At 43.1% G+C, this 20,842-nt stretch overlaps 1 protein-coding gene across 3 annotated transcripts in view; it reads right to left on the bottom strand.

Moving 5' to 3' along the window:
• The window catches only part of GRIA3 (glutamate ionotropic receptor AMPA type subunit 3), a 460,685-nt gene that overhangs the window by 85,057 nt on the left and 354,786 nt on the right, over positions 1-20,842 (bottom strand). For all 3 annotated transcript variants that reach the window (XR_013221283.1, XM_077285103.1, XM_077285104.1), the window contains exons 6-7: positions 7,087-7,248; positions 2,632-2,799 (exon numbers count right to left, since the gene is read on the bottom strand). Coding sequence is in view for 2 of the 3 variants with exons in the window: in XM_077285103.1 (XP_077141218.1) it covers positions 2,632-2,799; positions 7,087-7,248 (330 nt within the window). In the remaining variant the exon portion in view is untranslated. The remainder of the gene's footprint in view (positions 1-2,631; positions 2,800-7,086; positions 7,249-20,842) is intronic.

The following is a 20,842-nucleotide window of genomic DNA, read 5'->3' as shown; positions in this document are numbered from 1 at the left end:
CTGAGAAAAACTGCTGAAACTTTGACCAAAACTCTGATTGTAAAAACACTGACCAAACCCTGATAAAACTCTAATAAAGCTCAGATGAAAATGACCAATTTTCTCATGCCAGGAAATCACCGATGTCTGAATGAGCCTTTACACATATGTTGTAAAACCTCTACGAGTCGACTAAGCAAAATTGAATTAAAAAGTGGAACTCTAGGGTGGTGTTCTTAGAAAAGATGGTCACTATGCAAAATATATAGGGCAATGGATATCTGTTATAGAAAGTCTGGATGATAAGAGGAGGTCTTTAGGAGAGGTTACACTGTAGTATACAAGTCTTGGATGAGGATATGCTGAATACGGCAAAGTAATGCTTTAGAATCTGTCGTGGAAGCATGCTGGACAAAACTGAAAACATGTCTCTTCCCATAAGGATCAGTTTGTGCTGTGAAACTGAAAACACAAGACTTGCAGATTGGAGGTCATCATGCTTCACAAATCCTTTTACAATCTGTTATCTTTTTATTTACTTTGCCTCTTACAAAACAAAGCCAAATAAAACTTGCATACATAAGCTGCACATCACGCTAGATTGCCCGCTTTTATAATCAGCCCTCGTTTTATGTGCATATAAATAGATCAGAATAATTACTTCTAATTAGTCAAGGAATCATTGCAGCAACCTTTGTCATGGCAGATGTTGGGGAACTACGTCTCCCATGTTCCTCATAACTCTGTAACATCCAGACACTATCTACCCAACTGTACAACTGGAACGGGGATTCTTCTATAACTGTCTGTTCTTCAGTTGGTTTTATTTACATGATAAATCACTGCATTCAAGGTATAAAGAAATCTATGCCTAACAATTCACCAAGATAGACATGTCAAACTAGGATCTGAAACATAAACACTTTTACCAATTTATCATTTGAAATGTTTTCTGAAAGCGAGAAAAGTAAACTAATCTTTCCACCAATTTTATGTATCTACAGGGCATTGTCACCCAGCAAAACAAAATATAAATTAAATCTGTATATTATACAAGCAGAATATTTATTTCCATTTTGGCGCTAATTGTATTTATTTTTAAAGAGAATCTAGCATTAGGTTTTTGCCACCTAATCTGAGAGCAGCATAATATAGAGAAAGAGACCCTGATTACAGCGATGTGTCACTTACTGGATGGCTTGGTTTGATAAAACCACAGTTTTATCAGCAGGAAATGATCACTAGGGGACTAGTAAACCATGTAATCCTTAATATTCAGGAACTCTCTATAACCACGCCCCCTCAACTGATTGGCAGCTTTCTGGCTATGCAAACTGTACACAGAAAGCTGCCAATCAGTGGTGTAGGTGGGGATATAAAGCGCTCAGCATTCCGAGAACTGCAAGATCTGCAGAAGAGAAAACTGTGATTTCAACAAAACTGCAGATGACTTTTCCCCCTCCATCATGCTGCTCTAGAATCACGTAGCAAAAACTTAGAGACGTTGTACAGGATAGTTTGTGGATTAAGTCCGCACTGCCACAATAATACAGATTCGAATGTAATGAAAATCTCTGGTGGTTTATTCAACACGTTTCAAGGTCTATCTGACCCCTTCATCAGGAATATACCACAAAGACATCATGATGTCGATACACACATGCTTTTGATTTACACCATCAGGTGAGCAGCTCCCTGTTTAAAAAAACGCAGTTAATTTGAGGATAAGATCCTATATGCGCTTTTAGTCTCCCTAATCTACTAGTAGCAAAACTTAGTGACAGATTCCCTTTAAATGACTGTCAATAAAAAAAGTCTTGAAATATTAAAATTTTCAGACACGAAAGACTGATACTGTGGCTCTGTCAGTTTACCTGTCAGCTTTGCTGTGTAGACTGGAACATCAAGCACATCATATTCTAGCCTACACAGTACAGTGCACTCAGAGGGCTAGTTAAGGTAGAACGATAACACTATGAAATACAGAAAAATCTTTAAAAGAGAAGGTGTGTCCAAACTTTTGGTCTGTACTGTATGTCAATGGATTCTGTCGAGAGTTGGTCATATTTGTCATATTACGGACATAGAACTGTATTGTGGTTTCCATTGTAGATGGAGGCATAGCCGAAAAACATATAATATACTTATCAATGCTGTCAAATAAAAAGTTTAGTGTAAAGAATGGATTCCGTATTTCATCAATACACTAAAGAAATCTATTGCATTTCCTATTATATATTCTGTCCCATAATCGATGTTTGGAAATTGAGATGACTGTTTTAGGTATCCGAAAAATGCTTACACTAACATTTCCTACTTCAATTATGGGGAGGGTGAGGATGAATCCTGGGAATGGGAAACTAACTAATCTGAATGATTATTTAAAGCAGAAATTGAGAAATAAATTTGATTTAAAATGATTTTTTTTGTGAAGTCAAGGTAAAGGTGACAATTGATCACAGCTATTAAAAAGAAAGAAAGACTAGGAAATAGGCATGGTGGAGTATTAGCTGAAATTTTCAATCTTTTACTACCTTTTTTTCTTGTTTAGCGACAAAGACTACTGGTAATAACTCTTATGGCATGTTCACTTTCACCTATTGAATATCGAACAGTGTACCAAGCATCACATGGGAAACATTGCATATTTACCATCTTTAAGGCTCTCTCAATGTCTATTCCTTGGCTCCAAGGAACTGCAGGATTTGCTAGGCAGTCTCCAGCACTCCCCCGCCTTGACACATCTACTCGCTGTCTTCTTAGGTATCGAAAAGCCTCCGCTATTACTAACACAGCATCATGGGTCAAGGCTGAAGTGTACTAAAAAAAAATTGTAAAATCATAAGTGACATAGTCATACACAGAAACATACATAACAACAGGGATAAGATGCTTCATGGAAAATATGTTAAGGGAAAACTCAAATTTATGCAAAATTTTACAAATGTGATATTTAGTATTTATTGACTGTAGGGTTACGGGGCTACAGTTCTCAAAATTATGTAACAGAAAACCAGCCTTGCTGCTCATATTAATTGTGTAGACTGCTTTGGAAAAGGATGAAAACTGCATTGTCATTGGTTGTTTTTGGCAATAAGGACACTTTTCTTTTTACTAAATAAAATAAGGCCCATTGTGTACATCCAAATCACAACCCATGTCAATCTGATATATAAAGCTGAATGTGTGTGTTTATGTGTGTATGTGTGTATGTATGTGTGTATGTGTGTATGTCCGGGATTGGCATCTGCACTGTCGCAGCTACAGCCACAAAATTTTGCACAGTCACACGTCTGGACCCTGAGAGCATCATAGGCTATGTTGTGAGATGATATTTTAACCCCACGCATTCCAATTCACCAAACAATTTTGCCCCTATCTACATAATGGGGAAAAAGTGAAAGGAAAAGTGTTGGAGGAAAATTGACAGCTGCCAGATGTGAAGAAGGGGGACTTAAAGAGTGAGAGCGATGGCGCCAAAGAGTATATATCGTACAATTGCTAAGGTGGGGCCCCGACATGGGATACTCACCACACACGGGGATATGAACACACACACAATATGCGCCACACGCTACTACATGCTTGAACACATATATCACCCTCAGCACACATTTCACCACACATACACCAACCTCGCCACATAAAAGTCAAAACACAAAAGTCGCCGCTCAAAACTCGCCACGCGCAAAACTCGCCACATGCAAAACTATGCTCACGCAAAACTCGCCACACGTGCAAAACTCACCTCATGGAAAATTCGCCACATGCAAAACTTGCACACGTGGAAAAATTGCCACATGCACAAAAGTTGCAACACATGCTAAAGTTGCCTCACACAAAACTTGCACATACTCAAAACGCACCACACATAAAACTCGCCACGCACAAAACTCACCATGCACAAAACTTGCTGCACACAACTTGCTGCACTAACCTGTCACATGCAACTCGACACACAAAAAGTTGCTACACACGTCGCCACACAAAACTCATCTCACAAAAGTCGCTATATGCATGTCACCACACGCAACTCAACACACACAACTTGACACATGAAACTCGCCCTAAAACACACACGTCTGGTGTTATCCTTCAAAAACAAAAATCTGATTAATAAGCAGACAAACTACAAGAGCAACAAATGTACCATATAGGAAATACGGCAGCTGTCAGTCACATGACCTGTCTATTATGTGTATGTGTGAGCTAATATATACTGCCAGGGGGGAGGGCTTCCTGTTGGCTGGGGATTTATCAGGCTGCCAATTTAGCTTACAAATACTGAGGTAAAAATACTGAGCATATAACGTGTGAACGAGGTCTAATACAGGAGGAGATGACACACAGATATATACTATATACAGGAGGAGACGACACACAGGTATATACTATATACAGGGGAGATGACACACACATATATACTATATACAGGGGATATGACACATAGGTATATACTATATACAGGAGGAGATGACATACAGGTATATACTATATACAGGAGGAGATGACATACAGGTATATACTATATACAGGGAAGATGACACACACATATATACTATATACAGGAGCAGATGACCCACAGGTATGTACTATATACAGGAGGAGATGACATACAGGTACATACTATATACAGGAGGAGATGACACACAGGTATATACTATATACAGGAGCAGATGACACACAGGTATATACTATATACAGGAGGAGATGACTTACAGGTACTGTATATACTATATACAGGAGGAGATGATACACAGGTATATACTATATACAGGAGGAGATGACTTACAGGTACTGTATATACTATATACAGGAGGAGATGACACACAGATATATACTATATACAGGAGGAGATGACTTACAGGTATATACTATATACAGGGGAGATGACACACACATATATACTATATACAGGAGCAGATGACACACAGGTGTATATACTATATACAGGAGGAGATGACATACAGGTACATACTATATACAGGAGGAGATGACATACAGGTACATACTATATACAGGGGAGATGACACACAGGTATATACTATATACAGGAGGAGCTGACACACAGGTATATACTATATACAGGGGAGATGACACATGTATATACTATATACAGGAGGAGATGACACACAGATATATACTATATACAGGAGCAGATGACACACAGGTATATACTATATACAGGAGGTGACTTACAGGTATATACTATATACAGGAGGAGATGACACACAGGTATATACTATATACAGGAAGGAGGAGATGACTTACAGGTATATACTGTATACAGGAGGAGATGACACACGTATATACTATATACAGGAGGAGATGACATACAGGTATATACTGTATAAAAGAGGAGATGACACATAGGTATATAGAGGAGGAGATGACAAACAGCAGGTATATACTATATACAGGGGAGATGACATACAGGTATATACTATATATAGGAGGAGATGACATACAGGTATATACTATATATAGGAGGAGATGACATACAGGTATATAGTATATACAGAAGAGATGACATACAGGTATATACTATATACAGGAGGAGATGACACATAGGTATATACAATATACAGGAAATCACATACAGGTGTATACTATATATAAGGGAGATGACAAACATGTATATACTGAGGGGAAAATGAGAGGTGTGAGGTGAAAATGAGATGTGTGAGGTGAAAATGAAAAGGTGTGAGTCCAAATGAGAGGAGTGAGGGAAAATAGTGGAGTGATCGGAAAATGACAGATGTGAGGTCGAAATGACAAGTGTTAGGGGGGAATGAGAGGAATGAGGGGGGAATGAGAGGAGAGAGGGGGGAAAATAAGAGGAGTGAGGGGGAAAATGAGAGGTGTGAGGGAGAAAATGAGAGAAGTGAGGTGCTAAATGAGAGGCGTGATGGGAAAATAAGAGAAGTGAGGTGCTATAACTAACCACAGATACTTACTATGCCCAGGCAACGCCGGGCTCTTCAGCTAGTATATATATATATTGGACTGATGAATAGCAGAAATAAAGATCTGAAGTGCTTGCATATATGAGTTCTTCTTCAGGGTTAAAGGGAATCTGTCATATTTTACATGCTGTCTGGTCAGCATTGTTTAGAGAAGGAGAATCTCAGAAGAATGGTATACAGTATATGTTCAATGGAAAAAAATCAGTACAACTTTTGTTTTATTAATTTAAATCTCTGGTATTTGTATAAATAGGAGTCCAGTAGGGAGTCCTATTCATTGACTGACTGTTATCATACAGGGCCAGACTGTCAATCATGGAATAAGACCACCCCCTGGAATTCCTTTCTTACAAACACCAGGGATTTCAATGTAAAAAATACAAAGTCTACTGAAACTTTTTCCACAACAGTGTATATCAATCTGACCTGCTCCTCCTGCTTTATAACATCCCAAATCCATATTTTGACTTAGAACAGTTGTGTAATAGAGCTAAGCAATGTATAGAACTGTGTACCAACATTGCCTCTGCAAAACACACCTGATGGCTGCAAACATTTTCTGAAGGTCCGGGATTCCACAAATGAATTTTTAACAAGGCGTTCCTGTTCATTGAAAGCCATTTCGGATATCTACCTAATGAAGCTGTTTAAGAAAAGGCCATTGGGTGGGGAGGGTAAAGCTGTCTTCAAAGTAAAAGGAAGGTGAAGGTTGGGTTGAAGAATCTAAGGTTTAACACATATTCTGGTTTGTTTGACATGTGTTTCTTACTGTTTGTTTCCATCGTTTCTGATATTGCTGCCTTCAGTCTGAATTTACAATGTGCATATTCCAATAAGGACAAAGAAAACCATTGCATGATCAATTTGTCCTAACTATTGCCGGCCCTGCAATGGACAATGTTTCTGAGATTTGCATGTACTATTGATTTATAAAAAGGTAAATGAAGCAACAATGAGCACTTAATATTTATATCCTTGTATGTAAAACACAGTACTGCTTTTCCCATGGCCGCATGTGTCTATTAATGACATACATTGAGTGCAGTAGAAATAGAGAACGTTTTAGATAGCTGTCAGTGATGGTCGACAGTGAATAAAGATTAATTTCTAGATAATTTCGGGTGTAAATAGACGACCGTACCTTTAATGGAGAATTTCTTGCTTCAGGAAACTCCCTCTCATCCAGACGTACCCATCTCTGGAGAAACTGCTGAACTAGTGGATTTTCATTATTGACGATCTGAAATCCAGTGACGTTGGCACCACCATGCATGACTCTCTCCAGTGATATGCTCGTGAAGCCCTGTGTTTAAGCAAATTAAAATAAAGGGAATTAATTATTCAATTGGATCATTTTTTGTGTTACTTTCATGTTTGATAAGCAGTTCGGAAGCTCTGCAAATGCTACAATGCTATCATAGTTTAGGCCAGATGGGTGTTTAGCATATGAGACAGGTTGCAGTGTTTCTGAGGGACATTACCATCATTTAACCAAGCTTCAAAGTATTTCTTGTCCACACATATAAAATCTGCTAAGCATGATCTGCCAAGCATAGAACTGGGTCTAAATAGGTCAATGATGCAATAAAAATTCCGGCCAGCCTTCAAATGTGTTCTGTAACACAGCCTCCAACAGACCGATGGTTGGGTCAAACTCCAGTCCGAATCCTAATTAAATACTTTTCGTTAACACATGCAGTTTGACTCTACATATCTACCAATGCCACATTGTGCATCTTTTCTTTGTTCATTCTAACACCTCTATCAGCAGGTTTTTGCTATTTAATCTGAATGAAGCATAATGTAGAAACAGAGAGCCCAATTACAGGGATGTGTCATTTATTAGGCTGTGTGCTGTAATTTCAATACAACCATTATTTTATCAGCAGCAGATTATCACTACAGGACTAGGTCTCACGTGCACACCAGTCAGGCTATTCTATGTAACCCCGCCCCCACCACTAATTGGCAACTTGAGCTGCCAGTCAGAGCTGTGGGTGGGGTAATACAGAGATCAGCATTCTGAGCACTGCTACATTTACAGTAGAGAAAACAAGGATTCTTTCAAAATTGCACCAAGCAGCCCAGCAAGTAATTGTTATGACCTGGTGGTTTAGGAGCAACATGGGACGTGCTCTGGAGGAGGTGGTACCTGTACTGACCGCAATTCCTGAGCTTAACACACACACTAGAAGTAGCCGTGGGATGTTCCTGTCACTCCCTAGACACCTTGTCACAGCCGGAGGATTAACTACCCCTAAAGATAGAAACAGGAAAGCTATCTTGCCTCAGAGAAAATCCCCAAAGGTCAGAGAGCCCCCCACAAATATTGACTGTGAGTGGAGAGGGAAATGACATACGCAGAATGAAACCAGGATGTAGCAAAGGAGGCCAATCTCGCTAGATAGATAGAACAGGACAGAATACTGTGCGGTCAGTATTAAAAACTAGAAAAATCCACCACAGAGTTTACAAAAATCTCCACACCTGACTAAAGGTGTGGAGGGTAAATCTGCTTCCCAGAGCTTCCAGCTTAACTGAAATAATCCATACTAACAAGCTGGACTAGAAAAAACATAGAAAGTGCAGAACGATTAAGTCCACAAAAAGTGGACTGCAAATGAACAAGGCTAGGACTTATCTTTGCTGAACTGGTCAGAATATCAGGGAAATCCAAGCAGAGATGTGAATCCAACCAGGAACCATTGACAACTGGCACAGGCTGAAAGATAGAGCCAGGTTAAATAGCCGAGCCAGAAAGACAATCAGTGGAAGCAGCTGCTGACAGCTAATTCCAAGGAGCAGCAGTACCACTTAAAACCACCGGAGGGAGCCCAAGAGCAGAACTCACAAAAGTGCCACTTACAACCACCGGAGGGAGCCCAAGAGCGGAATTCACAACAGTACCCCCCCCCTTGAGGAGGGGACACCGAACCCACACCAGAGCCTCCCGGCCGATCAGGGTGAGCCAAGTGAAAAGCACGAACCAAATCGGCGGCGTGAACATCGGAGGCAACAACCCAAGAATTATCCTCCTGGCCATAACCCTTCCACTTGACAAGATACTGAAGCCTCCGCCTCGAAAAACGAGAATCCAAAATTTTCTCAACCACATATTCCAACTCCCCCTCAACCAACACCGGGGCAGGAGGATCAACTAAGGGAACAACGGGCACCACATATCTCCGCAACAAGGATCTATGGAAAACATTATGGATGGCAAAAGAGGCTGGAAGGGCCAAACGAAAAGACACCGAATTGATAGTCTCAAAAATCTTATAAGGACCAATAAACCGAGGCTTAAACTTAGGGGAAGAAACCTTCATAGGAACATGACGAGAAGATAACCAGACTAAATCCCTCACCCGAAGCCGGGGACCAACACACCGACGGCGGTTAGCAAAACGTTGAGCCTTTTCCTGAGACAACGTCAAATTGTCCACCACATGAGTCCAAATCTGCTGCAACCTGTCCACCACAGAATCCACACCAGGACAATCAGAAGGCTCAACCTGCCCCGAAGAAAAGCGAGGATGAAAACCAAAATTACAAAAGAAAGGCGAAACCAAAGTAGCCGAACTAGCCCGATTATTAAGGGCAAACTCGGCCAATAGCAAGAAAGCCACCCAATCATCCTGATCAGCAGACACAAAGCATCTCAAATAGGTTTCCAAGGTCTGATTAGTTCGCTCAGTTTGGCCATTTGTCTGAGGATGAAACGCCGAAGAAAAAGGCAAATCAATGCCCATCCTAGCACAAAAGGCCCGTCAAAACCTAGAAACAAACTGGGAACCTCTGTCAGACACAATATTCTCCGGAATGCCATGCAAACGAACCACATGCTGAAAAAACAATGGAACCAAATCAGAGGAGGAAGGCAATTTAGGCAAAGGTACCAAATGGACCATTTTAGAGAACCGGTCACAAACCACCCAGATAACAGACATCTTCTGGGAAACAGGAAGATCCGAAATAAAATCCATGGAAATGTGCATCCAGGGTCTCTCAGGGACCGGCAAAGGCAAAAGCAACCCACTAGCGCGGGAACAGCAAGGCTTGGCCCGGGCACAAGTCCCACAGGACTGCACAAAAGAACGCACATCCCGCGACAAGGAAGGCCACCAAAAGGACCTAGCAACCAAATCTCTGGTACCAAAAATCCCAGGATGACCAGCCAACACTGAACAATGAACCTCAGAAATTACCTTACTAGTCCATCTATCAGGAACAAACAGCTTCCCCACTGGACAGCGGTCAGGTTTATCAGCCTGAAATTCCTGAAGTACCCTCCGTAAATCAGGGAAGATAGCAGAAAGAATCACCCCTTCTTTAAGAATGCCAACCGGCACAAGAACTCCAGGAGAATCAGGCAAAAAACTCCTAGAGAGGGCATCAGCCTTAACATTCTTAGATCCCGGAAGATACGAGACCACAAAATCAAAACGGGAGAAAAACAGGGACCATCGAGCCTGTCTAGGGTTCAGCCGCTTGGCCGACTCGAAGTAAATCAGATTCTTATGATCGGTCAAGACCACAACGCGGTGCTTGGCTCCCTCAAGCCAATGTCGCCACTCCTCAAATGCCCACTTCATAGCCAACAACTCCCGATTGCCAACGTCATAATTGGGGTCCGCAGGCGAAAACTTTCTGGAAAAAAAAGCACACGGTTTCATCAAAGAACCATCAGAATTCCTCTGAGACAAAACGGCCCCTGCCCCAATCTCAGAAGCGTCAACCTCAACCTGAAAAGGAAGAGAAACTTCCGGCTGATGCAACACAGGGGCAGAAGTAAATCGGCGTTTAAGCTCCTGAAAGGCCTCTACAGCCGCAGAGGACCAATTCATCACATCAGCGCCTTTCTTCGTCAAATCGGTCAGGGGTTTAACCACACTGGAAAAGTTGGCAATGAAACGGCGATAAAAATTAGCAAAGCCCAAAAATTTCTGAAGGCTCTTCACCGATGTGGGTTGAATCCAGTCATGAATGGCTTGGACCTTAACAGGATCCATTTCTATAGATGAGGGAGAAAAATAAAACCCAAAAAAGAGACCTTCTGAAACGCCAAATAGGCACTTAGACCCCTTCACAAATAAAGCATTATCACGAAGGATCTGGAATACCATCCTGACCTGCTTCACAAGAGACTCCCAATCATCGGAAAAAATCAAAATATCATCCAAATACACAATCATGAATTTATCAAGATAATTGCGGAAAATATCGTGCATGAAGGACTGAAATACAGAAGGAGCATTAGAAAGCCCGAAAGGCATCACAAGGTATTCAAAATGGCCTTCGGGCATATTAAATGCAGTTTTCCATTCGTACCCTGTTTAATACAAACAAGATTATATGCCCCTCGAAGGTCAATCTTAGTAAACCAACTAGCCCCCTTAATCCAAGCAAACAAATCAGAAAGCAAAGGTAAAGGGTATTGGAATTTGACCGTGATCTTTGTTATGGTTCTCAATGGCAAGAGAACATAGCCCAGCAAACATACGAACTAGCTCTTGGAAGGATGGAAACTAAACTGACCATGAACTAAACCTGCCGCACAACTAACAGTAGCCGGGTAGCGTAGCCTGCGTTTTATCCCTAGACGCCCAGCGCCGGCCGGAGGACTAACTAATCCTGGCAGAGGAAAATACAGTCCTGGCTCACCTCTAGAGAAATTTCCCCGAAAGGCAGACAGAGGCCCCCACATATATTGGCGTTGATTTTAGATGAAAATGACAAACGTAGTATGAAAATAGGTTTAGCAAAATCGAGGTCCGCTTACTAGATAGCAGGAAGACAGAAAGGGCACTTTCATGGTCAGCTGAAAACCCTATCAAAACACATCCTGAAATTACTTTAAGACTCTAGTATTAACTCATAACATCAGAGTGGCAATTTCAGATCACAAGAGCTTTCCAGACACAGAAACGAAACTGCAGCTGTGAACTGGAACAAAATGCAAAAAACAAACAAGGACAAAAGTCCACTTAGCTGGGAGTTGTCTAGAAGCAGGAACATGCACAGAAAGGCTTCTGATTACAATGTTGACCGGCATGGAAGTGACAGAGGAGCAAGGTTAAATAGCGACTCCCACATCCTGATGGGAACAGGTGAACAGAGGGGATGATGCACACAAGTTCAATTCCACCAGGTGCCACCGGGGGAGCCCAAAATCCAATTTCACAACAGTACCCCCCCCTCAAGGAGGGGGCACCGAACCCTCACCAGAACCACCAGGGCGATCAGGATGAGCCCTATGAAAGGCACGGACCAGATCGGAGGCATGAACATCAGAGGCAGTCACCCAAGAATTATCCTCCTGACCGTATCCCTTCCATTTGACCAGATACTGGAGCTTCCGTCTGGAAATACGGGAGTCCAAGATTTTTTCCACAACGTACTCCAACTCGCCCTCAACCAACACCGGAGCAGGAGGCTCAACGGAAGGCACAACCGGTACCTCATACCTGCGCAATAATGACCGATGAAAAACATTATGAATAGAAAAAGATGCAGGGAGGTCCAAACGGAAGGACACAGGGTTAAGAATCTCCAATATCTTGTACGGGCCGATGAACTGAGGCTTAAACTTAGGAGAAGAAACCCTCATAGGGACAAAACGAGAAGACAACCACACCAAGTCCCCGACACAAAGCCAAGGACCAACCCGACGCCGGCGGTTGGCAAAAAGCTGAGTCTTCTCCTGGGACAACTTCAAATTGTCCACTACCTGCCCCCAAATCTGATGCAACCTCTCCACCACAGCATCCACTCCAGGACAATCCGAAGATTCCACCTGACCGGAGGAAAATCGAGGATGAAACCCCGAATTACAGAAAAAAGGAGACACCAAGGTGGCAGAGCTGGCCCGATTATTGAGGGCAAACTCCGCTAAAGGCAAAAAAGCAACCCAATCATCCTGATCTGCAGACACAAAACACCTCAAATATGTCTCCAAGGTCTGATTCGTCGGCTCGGTCTGGCCATTAGTCTGAGGATGGAAAGCAGACGAGAAAGACAAATCTATGCCCATCCTAGCACAGAATGCCCGCCAAAATCTAGACACGAATTGGGTTCCTCTGTCAGAAACGATATTCTCCGGAATACCATGCAAACGAACCACATTTTGAAAAAACAGAGGAACCAACTCGGAAGAAGAGGGCAACTTAGGCAGGGGAACCAAATGGACCATCTTAGAGAAACGGTCGCACACCACCCAGATGACAGACATCTTCTGAGAAACAGGAAGATCTGAAATAAAATCCATCGAGATGTGCGTCCAAGGCCTCTTCGGGATAGGCAAGGGCAACAACAATCCACTAGCCCGAGAACAACAAGGCTTGGCCCGAGCACAAACGTCACAAGACTGCACAAAGCCTCGTACATCTCGTGACAGGGAAGGCCATCAGAAGGACCTTGCCACCAAATCCCTGGTACCAAAGATTCCAGGATGACCTGCCAACGCAGAAGAATGAACCTCAGAAATGACTTTACAGGTCCAATCATCAGGAACAAACAGTCTACCAGGTGGGCAACGATCAGGTCTATCCGCCTGAAACTCCTGCAAGGCCCGCCGCAGGTCTGGAGAAACGGCAGACAATATCACTCCATCCTTAAGGATACCTGTAGGTTCAGAATTACCAGGGGAGTCAGGCTCAAAACTCCTAGAAAGGGCATCCGCCTTAACATTCTTAGAACCCGGTAGGTATGACACCACAAAATTAAACCGAGAGAAAAACAACGACCAGCGCGCCTGTCTAGGATTCAGGCGTCTGGCGGACTCAAGATAAATTAAATTTTTGTGGTCGGTCAATACCACCACCTGATGTCTAGCCCCCTCAAGCCAATGACGCCACTCCTCAAAAGCCCACTTCATGGCCAAAAGCTCCCGATTCCCAATATCATAATTCCGCTCGGCGGGTGAAAATTTACGAGAAAAAAAAGCACAAGGTTTCATCACGGAGCAGTCGGAACTTCTCTGCGACAAAACCGCCCCAGCTCCGATTTCAGAAGCGTCGACCTCAACCTGAAAAGGAAGAGCAACATCAGGCTGACGCAACACAGGGGCGGAAGAAAAGCGGCGCTTAAGCTCCCGAACGGCCTCCACAGCAGCAGGGGACCAATCAGCAACATCAGCACCCTTCTTAGTCAAATCAGTCAATGGTTTAACAACATCAGAAAAACCAGCAATAAATCGACGATAAAAGTTAGCAAAGCCCAAAAATTTCTGAAGACTCTTAAGAGAAGAGGGTTGCGTCCAATCACAAATAGCCTGAACCTTGACAGGATCCATCTCGATGGAAGAGGGGGAAAAAATGTATCCCAAGAAGGAAATCTTTTGCACCCCAAAAACGCACTTAGAACCCTTCACACACAAGGAATTAGACCGCAAAACCTGAAAAACCCTCCTGACCTGCTGGACATGAGAGTCCCAGTCATCCGAAAAAATCAGAATATCATCCAGATACACAATCATAAATTTATCCAAATAATCACGGAAAATGTCATGCATAAAGGACTGAAAGACTGAAGGGGCATTTGAAAGGCCAAAAGGCATCACCAAATACTCAAAGTGGCCCTCGGGCGTATTAAATGTGGTTTTCCACTCATCCCCCTGCTTAATTCGCACCAAATTATACGCCCCACGGAGATCTATCTTAGAGAACCACTTGGCCCCCTTTATGCGAGCAAACAAATCAGTCAGCAGTGGCAACGGATATTGATATTTAACCATGATTTTATTCAAAAGCCGATAATCAATACACGGCCTCAAAGAGCCATCTTTCTTAGACACAAAGAAAAAACCGGCTCCTAAGGGAGATGACGAAGGACGAATATGTCCCTTTTCCAAGGACTCCTTTATATATTCTCGCATAGCAGCATGTTCAGGCACAGACAGATTAAATAAACGACCCTTAGGGTATTTACTACTCGGAATCAAATCTATGGCACAATCGCACTCCCGGTGCGGAGGTAATGAACCAAGCTTAGGTTCTTCAAAAACATCACGATAGTCAGACAAGAATTCAGGAATCTCAGAGGGAATAGATGATGAAATGGAAACCAAAGGTACGTCCCCATGCATCCCCTTACATCCCCAGCTTAACACAGACATAGCTTTCCAGTCGAGGACTGGGTTATGAGATTGCAGCCATGGCAATCCAAGCACCAACACATCATGTAGATTATACAGCACAAGAAAGCGAATAATCTCCTGATGATCCGGATTAATCCGCATAGTTACTTGTGTCCAGTATTGTGGTTTATTACTAGCCAATGGGGTGGAGTCAATCCCCTTCAGAGGTATAGGAGTTTCAAGAGGCTCTAAATCATACCCACAGCGTTTGGCAAAGGACCAATCCATAAGACTCAAAGCGGCGCCAGAGTCGACATAGGCGTCCGCGGTAATAGATGATAAAGAACAAATCAGGGTCACAGATAGAATAAACTTAGACTGAAAAGTGCCAATTGAAACTGACTTATCAAGCTTCTTAGTACGCTTAGAGCATGCTGATATAACATGAGTTGAATCACCACAATAAAAGCACAACCCATTTTTTCGTCTAAAATTCTGCCGTTCGCTTCTGGACAGAATTCTATCACATTGCATATTCTCTGGCGTCTTCTCAGTAGACACCGCCAACTGGTGCACAGGTTTGCGCTCCCGCAGACGTCTATCGATCTGGATAGCCATTGTCATGGACTTCAAATCAGTCAGCAGTGGCAACGGATATTGATATTTAACCATGATTTTATTCAAAAGCCGATAATCAATACACGGCCTCAAAGAGCCATCTTTCTTAGACACAAAGAAAAAACCGGCTCCTAAGGGAGATGACGAAGGACGAATATGTCCCTTTTCCAAGGACTCCTTTATATATTCTCGCATAGCAGCATGTTCAGGCACAGACAGATTAAATAAACGACCCTTAGGGTATTTACTACTCGGAATCAAATCTATGGCACAATCGCACTCCCGGTGCGGAGGTAATGAACCAAGCTTAGGTTCTTCAAAAACATCACGATAGTCAGACAAGAATTCAGGAATCTCAGAGGGAATAGATGATGAAATGGAAACCAAAGGTACGTCCCCATGCATCCCCTTACATCCCCAGCTTAACACAGACATAGCTTTCCAGTCGAGGACTGGGTTATGAGATTGCAGCCATGGCAATCCAAGCACCAACACATCATGTAGATTATACAGCACAAGAAAGCGAATAATCTCCTGATGATCCGGATTAATCCGCATAGTTACTTGTGTCCAGTATTGTGGTTTATTACTAGCCAATGGGGTGGAGTCAATCCCCTTCAGAGGTATAGGAGTTTCAAGAGGCTCTAAATCATACCCACAGCGTTTGGCAAAGGACCAATCCATAAGACTCAAAGCGGCGCCAGAGTCGACATAGGCGTCCGCGGTAATAGATGATAAAGAACAAATCAGGGTCACAGATAGAATAAACTTAGACTGAAAAGTGCCAATTGAAACTGACTTATCAAGCTTCTTAGTACGCTTAGAGCATGCTGATATAACATGAGTTGAATCACCACAATAAAAGCACAACCCATTTTTTCGTCTAAAATTCTGCCGTTCGCTTCTGGACAGAATTCTATCACATTGCATATTCTCTGGCGTCTTCTCAGTAGACACCGCCAACTGGTGCACAGGTTTGCGCTCCCGCAGACGTCTATCGATCTGGATAGCCATTGTCATGGACTCATTCAGACCCGCAGGCACAGGGAACCCCACCATAACATCCTTAATGGCATCAGAGAGACCCTCTCTGAAATTCGCCGCCAGGGCGCACTCATTCCACTGAGTAAGCACAGACCATTTACGGAATTTTTGGCAATATATTTCAACTTCATCTTGCCCCTGAGATAGGGACATCAAGGCTTTTTCCGCCTGAAGCTCTAAATGAGGTTCCTCATAAAGCAACCCCAAGGCCAGAAAAAACGCATCCACATTGAGCAACGCAGGATCCCCTGGAGCCAATGCAAAAGCCCAATCTTGAGGGTCGCCCCGGAGCAAAGAAATCACAATCCTGACCTGCTGAGCAGGATCTCCAGCAGAGCGAGATTTCAGGGACAAAAACAACTTGCAATTATTTTTGAAATTTTGAAAGCAAGATCTATTCCCCGAGAAAAATTCAGGCAAAGGAATTCTAGGTTCAGATATAGGAACATGAACAACACAGTCTTGTAAATTTTGAACTTTCGTGGTGAGATTATTCAAACCTGCAGCTAAACTCTGAATATCCATTTTAAACAGGTGAACACAGAGCCATTCCAGGATTAGAAGGAGAGAGAGAGAGGAAGGCTGCAATATAGGCAGACTTGCAAGTGATTCAATTGGAAGCACACTCAGAACTGAAGGAAAAAAAAAAAAAAAAAAATCTTCAGCAGACTTCTTTTTTCTCTCCTTTCTCTGCCAATTAATTTAACCCTTTGCGGGCCGGTCAAACTGTTATGGTTCTCAATGGCAAGAGAACATAGCCCAGCAAACATACGAACTAGCTCTTGGAAGGATGGAAACTAAACTGACCATGAACTAAACCTGCCGCACAACTAACAGTAGCCGGGTAGCGTAGCCTGCGTTTTATCCCTAGACGCCCAGCGCCGGCCGGAGGACTAACTAATCCTGGCAGAGGAAAATACAGTCCTGGCTCACCTCTAGAGAAATTTCCCCGAAAGGCAGACAGAGGCCCCCACATATATTGGCGGTGATTTTAGATGAAAATGACAAACGTAGTATGAAAATAGGTTTAGCAAAATCGAGGTCCGCTTACTAGATAGCAGGAAGACAGAAAGGGCACTTTCATGGTCAGCTGAAAACCCTATCAAAACACATCCTGAAATTACTTTAAGACTCTAGTATTAACTCATAACATCAGAGTGGCAATTTCAGATCACAAGAGCTTTCCAGACACAGAAACGAAACTGCAGCTGTGAACTGGAACAAAATGCAAAAAACAAACAAGGACAAAAGTCCACTTAGCTGGGAGTTGTCTAGAAGCAGGAACATGCACAGAAAGGCTTCTGATTACAATGTTGATCGGCATGGAAGTGACAGAGGAGCAAGGTTAAATAGCGACTCCCACATCCTGATGGGAACAGGTGAACAGAGGGGATGATGCACACAAGTTCAATTCCACCAGTGGCCACCGGGGGAGCCCAAAATCCAATTTCACAACAGATCTTATTCAAGAGGCGATAATCAATAAAGGGTCTCAAGGAGCCATCCTTCTTGGCAACAAAAAAGAATCCCGCTCCCAATGGTGACGAAGACGGCCAAATATGCCCCTTCTCCAAAGACTCCTTGACATAACTCCGCATGGCGGCATGCTCTGGCACAGACAAATTGAAAAGTCGGCCCTTAGGGAACTTACAGCCAGGAATCAAGTTAATAGCACAATCACAGTCCCTATGTGGAGGAAGGGAACTGGACTTGGGCTCATCAAATACATCCTGGAAATCCGACAAAAACTCAGGGACTTCACAAGAGGGGGAAGAGGAAATTGACATCAAAGGAACATCACTATGTACCCATTGACAACCCCAACTAGTCACAGACATAGATTTCCAATCCAGCACCGGATTATGTTCCTGTAACCATGGAAAACCCAGTACAACAACATCATGCAAGTTATGCAACACCAGAAAACGGCAATCTTCCTGATGTGCTGGAGCCATGCACATGATCAGCTGAGTCTAATACTGAGGTTTATTCTTGGCAACAGTGTAGCATCAATGCCCCTCAAAGGAATAGGTCTCTGTTATGATCTGGTGGTTTGGGAGCAACATGGGACGAGCTCTGGAGGAGGTGGTACCTGTACTAACCGCAGTTCCTGAGCTTATCACAACACTAGAAGTAGCCATGGGATGTTCCTGTCACTCCCTAGACACCTCGTCACAGCCGGAGGACTAACTACCCCTAAAGATGGAAACAGGAAAGCTATCTTGCCTCAGAGAAAATCCCCAAAGGAAAGGCAGCCCCCCACAAATATTGACTGTGAGTGGAGAGGGAAATGACATACGCAGAATGAAATCAGAATGTAGCAAAGGACGTCAGTCTAGCTATATAGATAGAACAGGACAGAATACTGTGCGTTCAGTATAAAAAAACTAGAAAAATTCACCACAGAGTTTACAAAATCTCCACACCTGACTAAAGGTGTGGAGGGTAAATCTGCTTCCCAGAGCTTCCAGCTTAACTGAATAAATCCATATTGACAAGCTGGATAAGAAAAAAACATAGAAAGAGCTGAACGATAAAGTCCACAATATGTGGACAGCAAAAGAACAAGCAAGGACTTATCTTTGCTGACCTGGTCAGAATATCAGGGAAATCCAAGCAGAGATGTGAATCCAACCAGGAACCATTGACAACTGGCCCAGGCTGAAGGATAGAGCCAGGATAAATAGCCGAGCCAGAAAGACGATCAGTGGAAGCAGCTGCGACTGCTAAATCCAAGGAGCAGCAGTTCCACTCAAAACCACCAGAGGGAGCCCAAGAGCAGAACTCACAAAAGTGCCACTTACAACCACCAGAGGGAGCCCAAGAGCGGAATTCACAACAGGACTCTGCAAAGGCTGCAGGGAAAAACCACAGCGCCTGGCGAATTCCAAGTCCATCAAGTTCAGGGCAGCGCCTGAATCCACAAATGCCATGACAGAAAAGGACGATAATGAGCAAATCAGGGTCACAGATAAGAGAAATTTAGGCTGTACAGTACTGATGGTAACAGACCTAGCTACCCTCTTAGTACGCTTAGGGCAATCAGAAATAACATGAGCAGAATCACCACAGTAAAAACACAGTCTATTCTGACGTCTGAATCCCTGCCGTTCTGCTCTAGTCAAAATCCTATCACATTGCATAGGCTCAGGACTCCGCTCAGAGGACACTGCCATATGGTGCACAACTTTGCGCTCGCGCAGGCGCCGATCAATCTGAATGGCTAGAGACATAGATTCGCTCAAACCAGCAGGCGTGGGGAACCCCACCATAACATCTTTAAGGGCTTCAGAAAGACCCTTTCTGAAAATTGCTGCCAGAGCATCCTCATTCCATTTAGTGAGCACAGACCATTTTCTAAATTTCTGGCAGTATAATTCTGCCGCTTCCTGACCCTGACATAGGGCCAACAAGGTTTTTTCTGCATGATCCACAGAATTAGGTTCGTCATACAATAATCCGAGCGCTATAAAAAATGCGTCTACATTAAGCAATGCCGGATCCCCTGATTCAAGGGAGAATGCCCAGTCCTGAGGGTCACCACGCAGCAGAGAGATGACAATTTTAACCTGCTGAATCGGATCACCAGAGGAACGGGGTTTCAAAGCAAAAAACATTTGCAGTTATTTTTAAAGTTCAAAAACTTGGATCTATCCCCAAAAAACACATCAGGAGTAGGAATTTTAGGTTCTAAAGCCAGAGTATGGACAACATAATCTTGGATACTCTGTACTCTTGCAGCAAGTTGATCCACACGAGAAAACAAACCCTGAATATCCATGCCAGCGCCAGAATCCTGAACCACCCAGAGATTAAGAGGAAAAAAAAGACCAAACAGACTGCAGAAAAAAATGGCTCAGAATTTTTTTTTCCTTCTTTTGAGATGCATTTAATTCATTTTTGGCCAGTTGTACTGTTATGACCTGGTGGTTTATGAGCATTATGGGACGTGCTCTGGAGGAGGTGGTACCTGTACTGACCACAATTCCTGAGCTTAACACACACACTAGAAGTAGCCGTGGGATGTTCCTGTCACTCCCTAGACACCTTGTCACAGCCGGAGGATTAACTACCCCTAAAGATAGAAACAGGAAAGCTATCTTGCCTCAGAGAAAAGGTTAGAGAGCCCCCCACAAATATTGACTGTGAGTGGAGAGGGAAA

This window comes from Ranitomeya variabilis, chromosome 2 (genome assembly GCF_051348905.1).
Source record: "Ranitomeya variabilis isolate aRanVar5 chromosome 2, aRanVar5.hap1, whole genome shotgun sequence".
In the NCBI taxonomy this organism is placed as follows: domain Eukaryota; kingdom Metazoa; phylum Chordata; class Amphibia; order Anura; family Dendrobatidae; genus Ranitomeya; species Ranitomeya variabilis.
The sequence above is the reverse complement of the archived record's forward strand: the minus strand, read 5'-3'. Positions and strand labels throughout refer to the sequence as shown.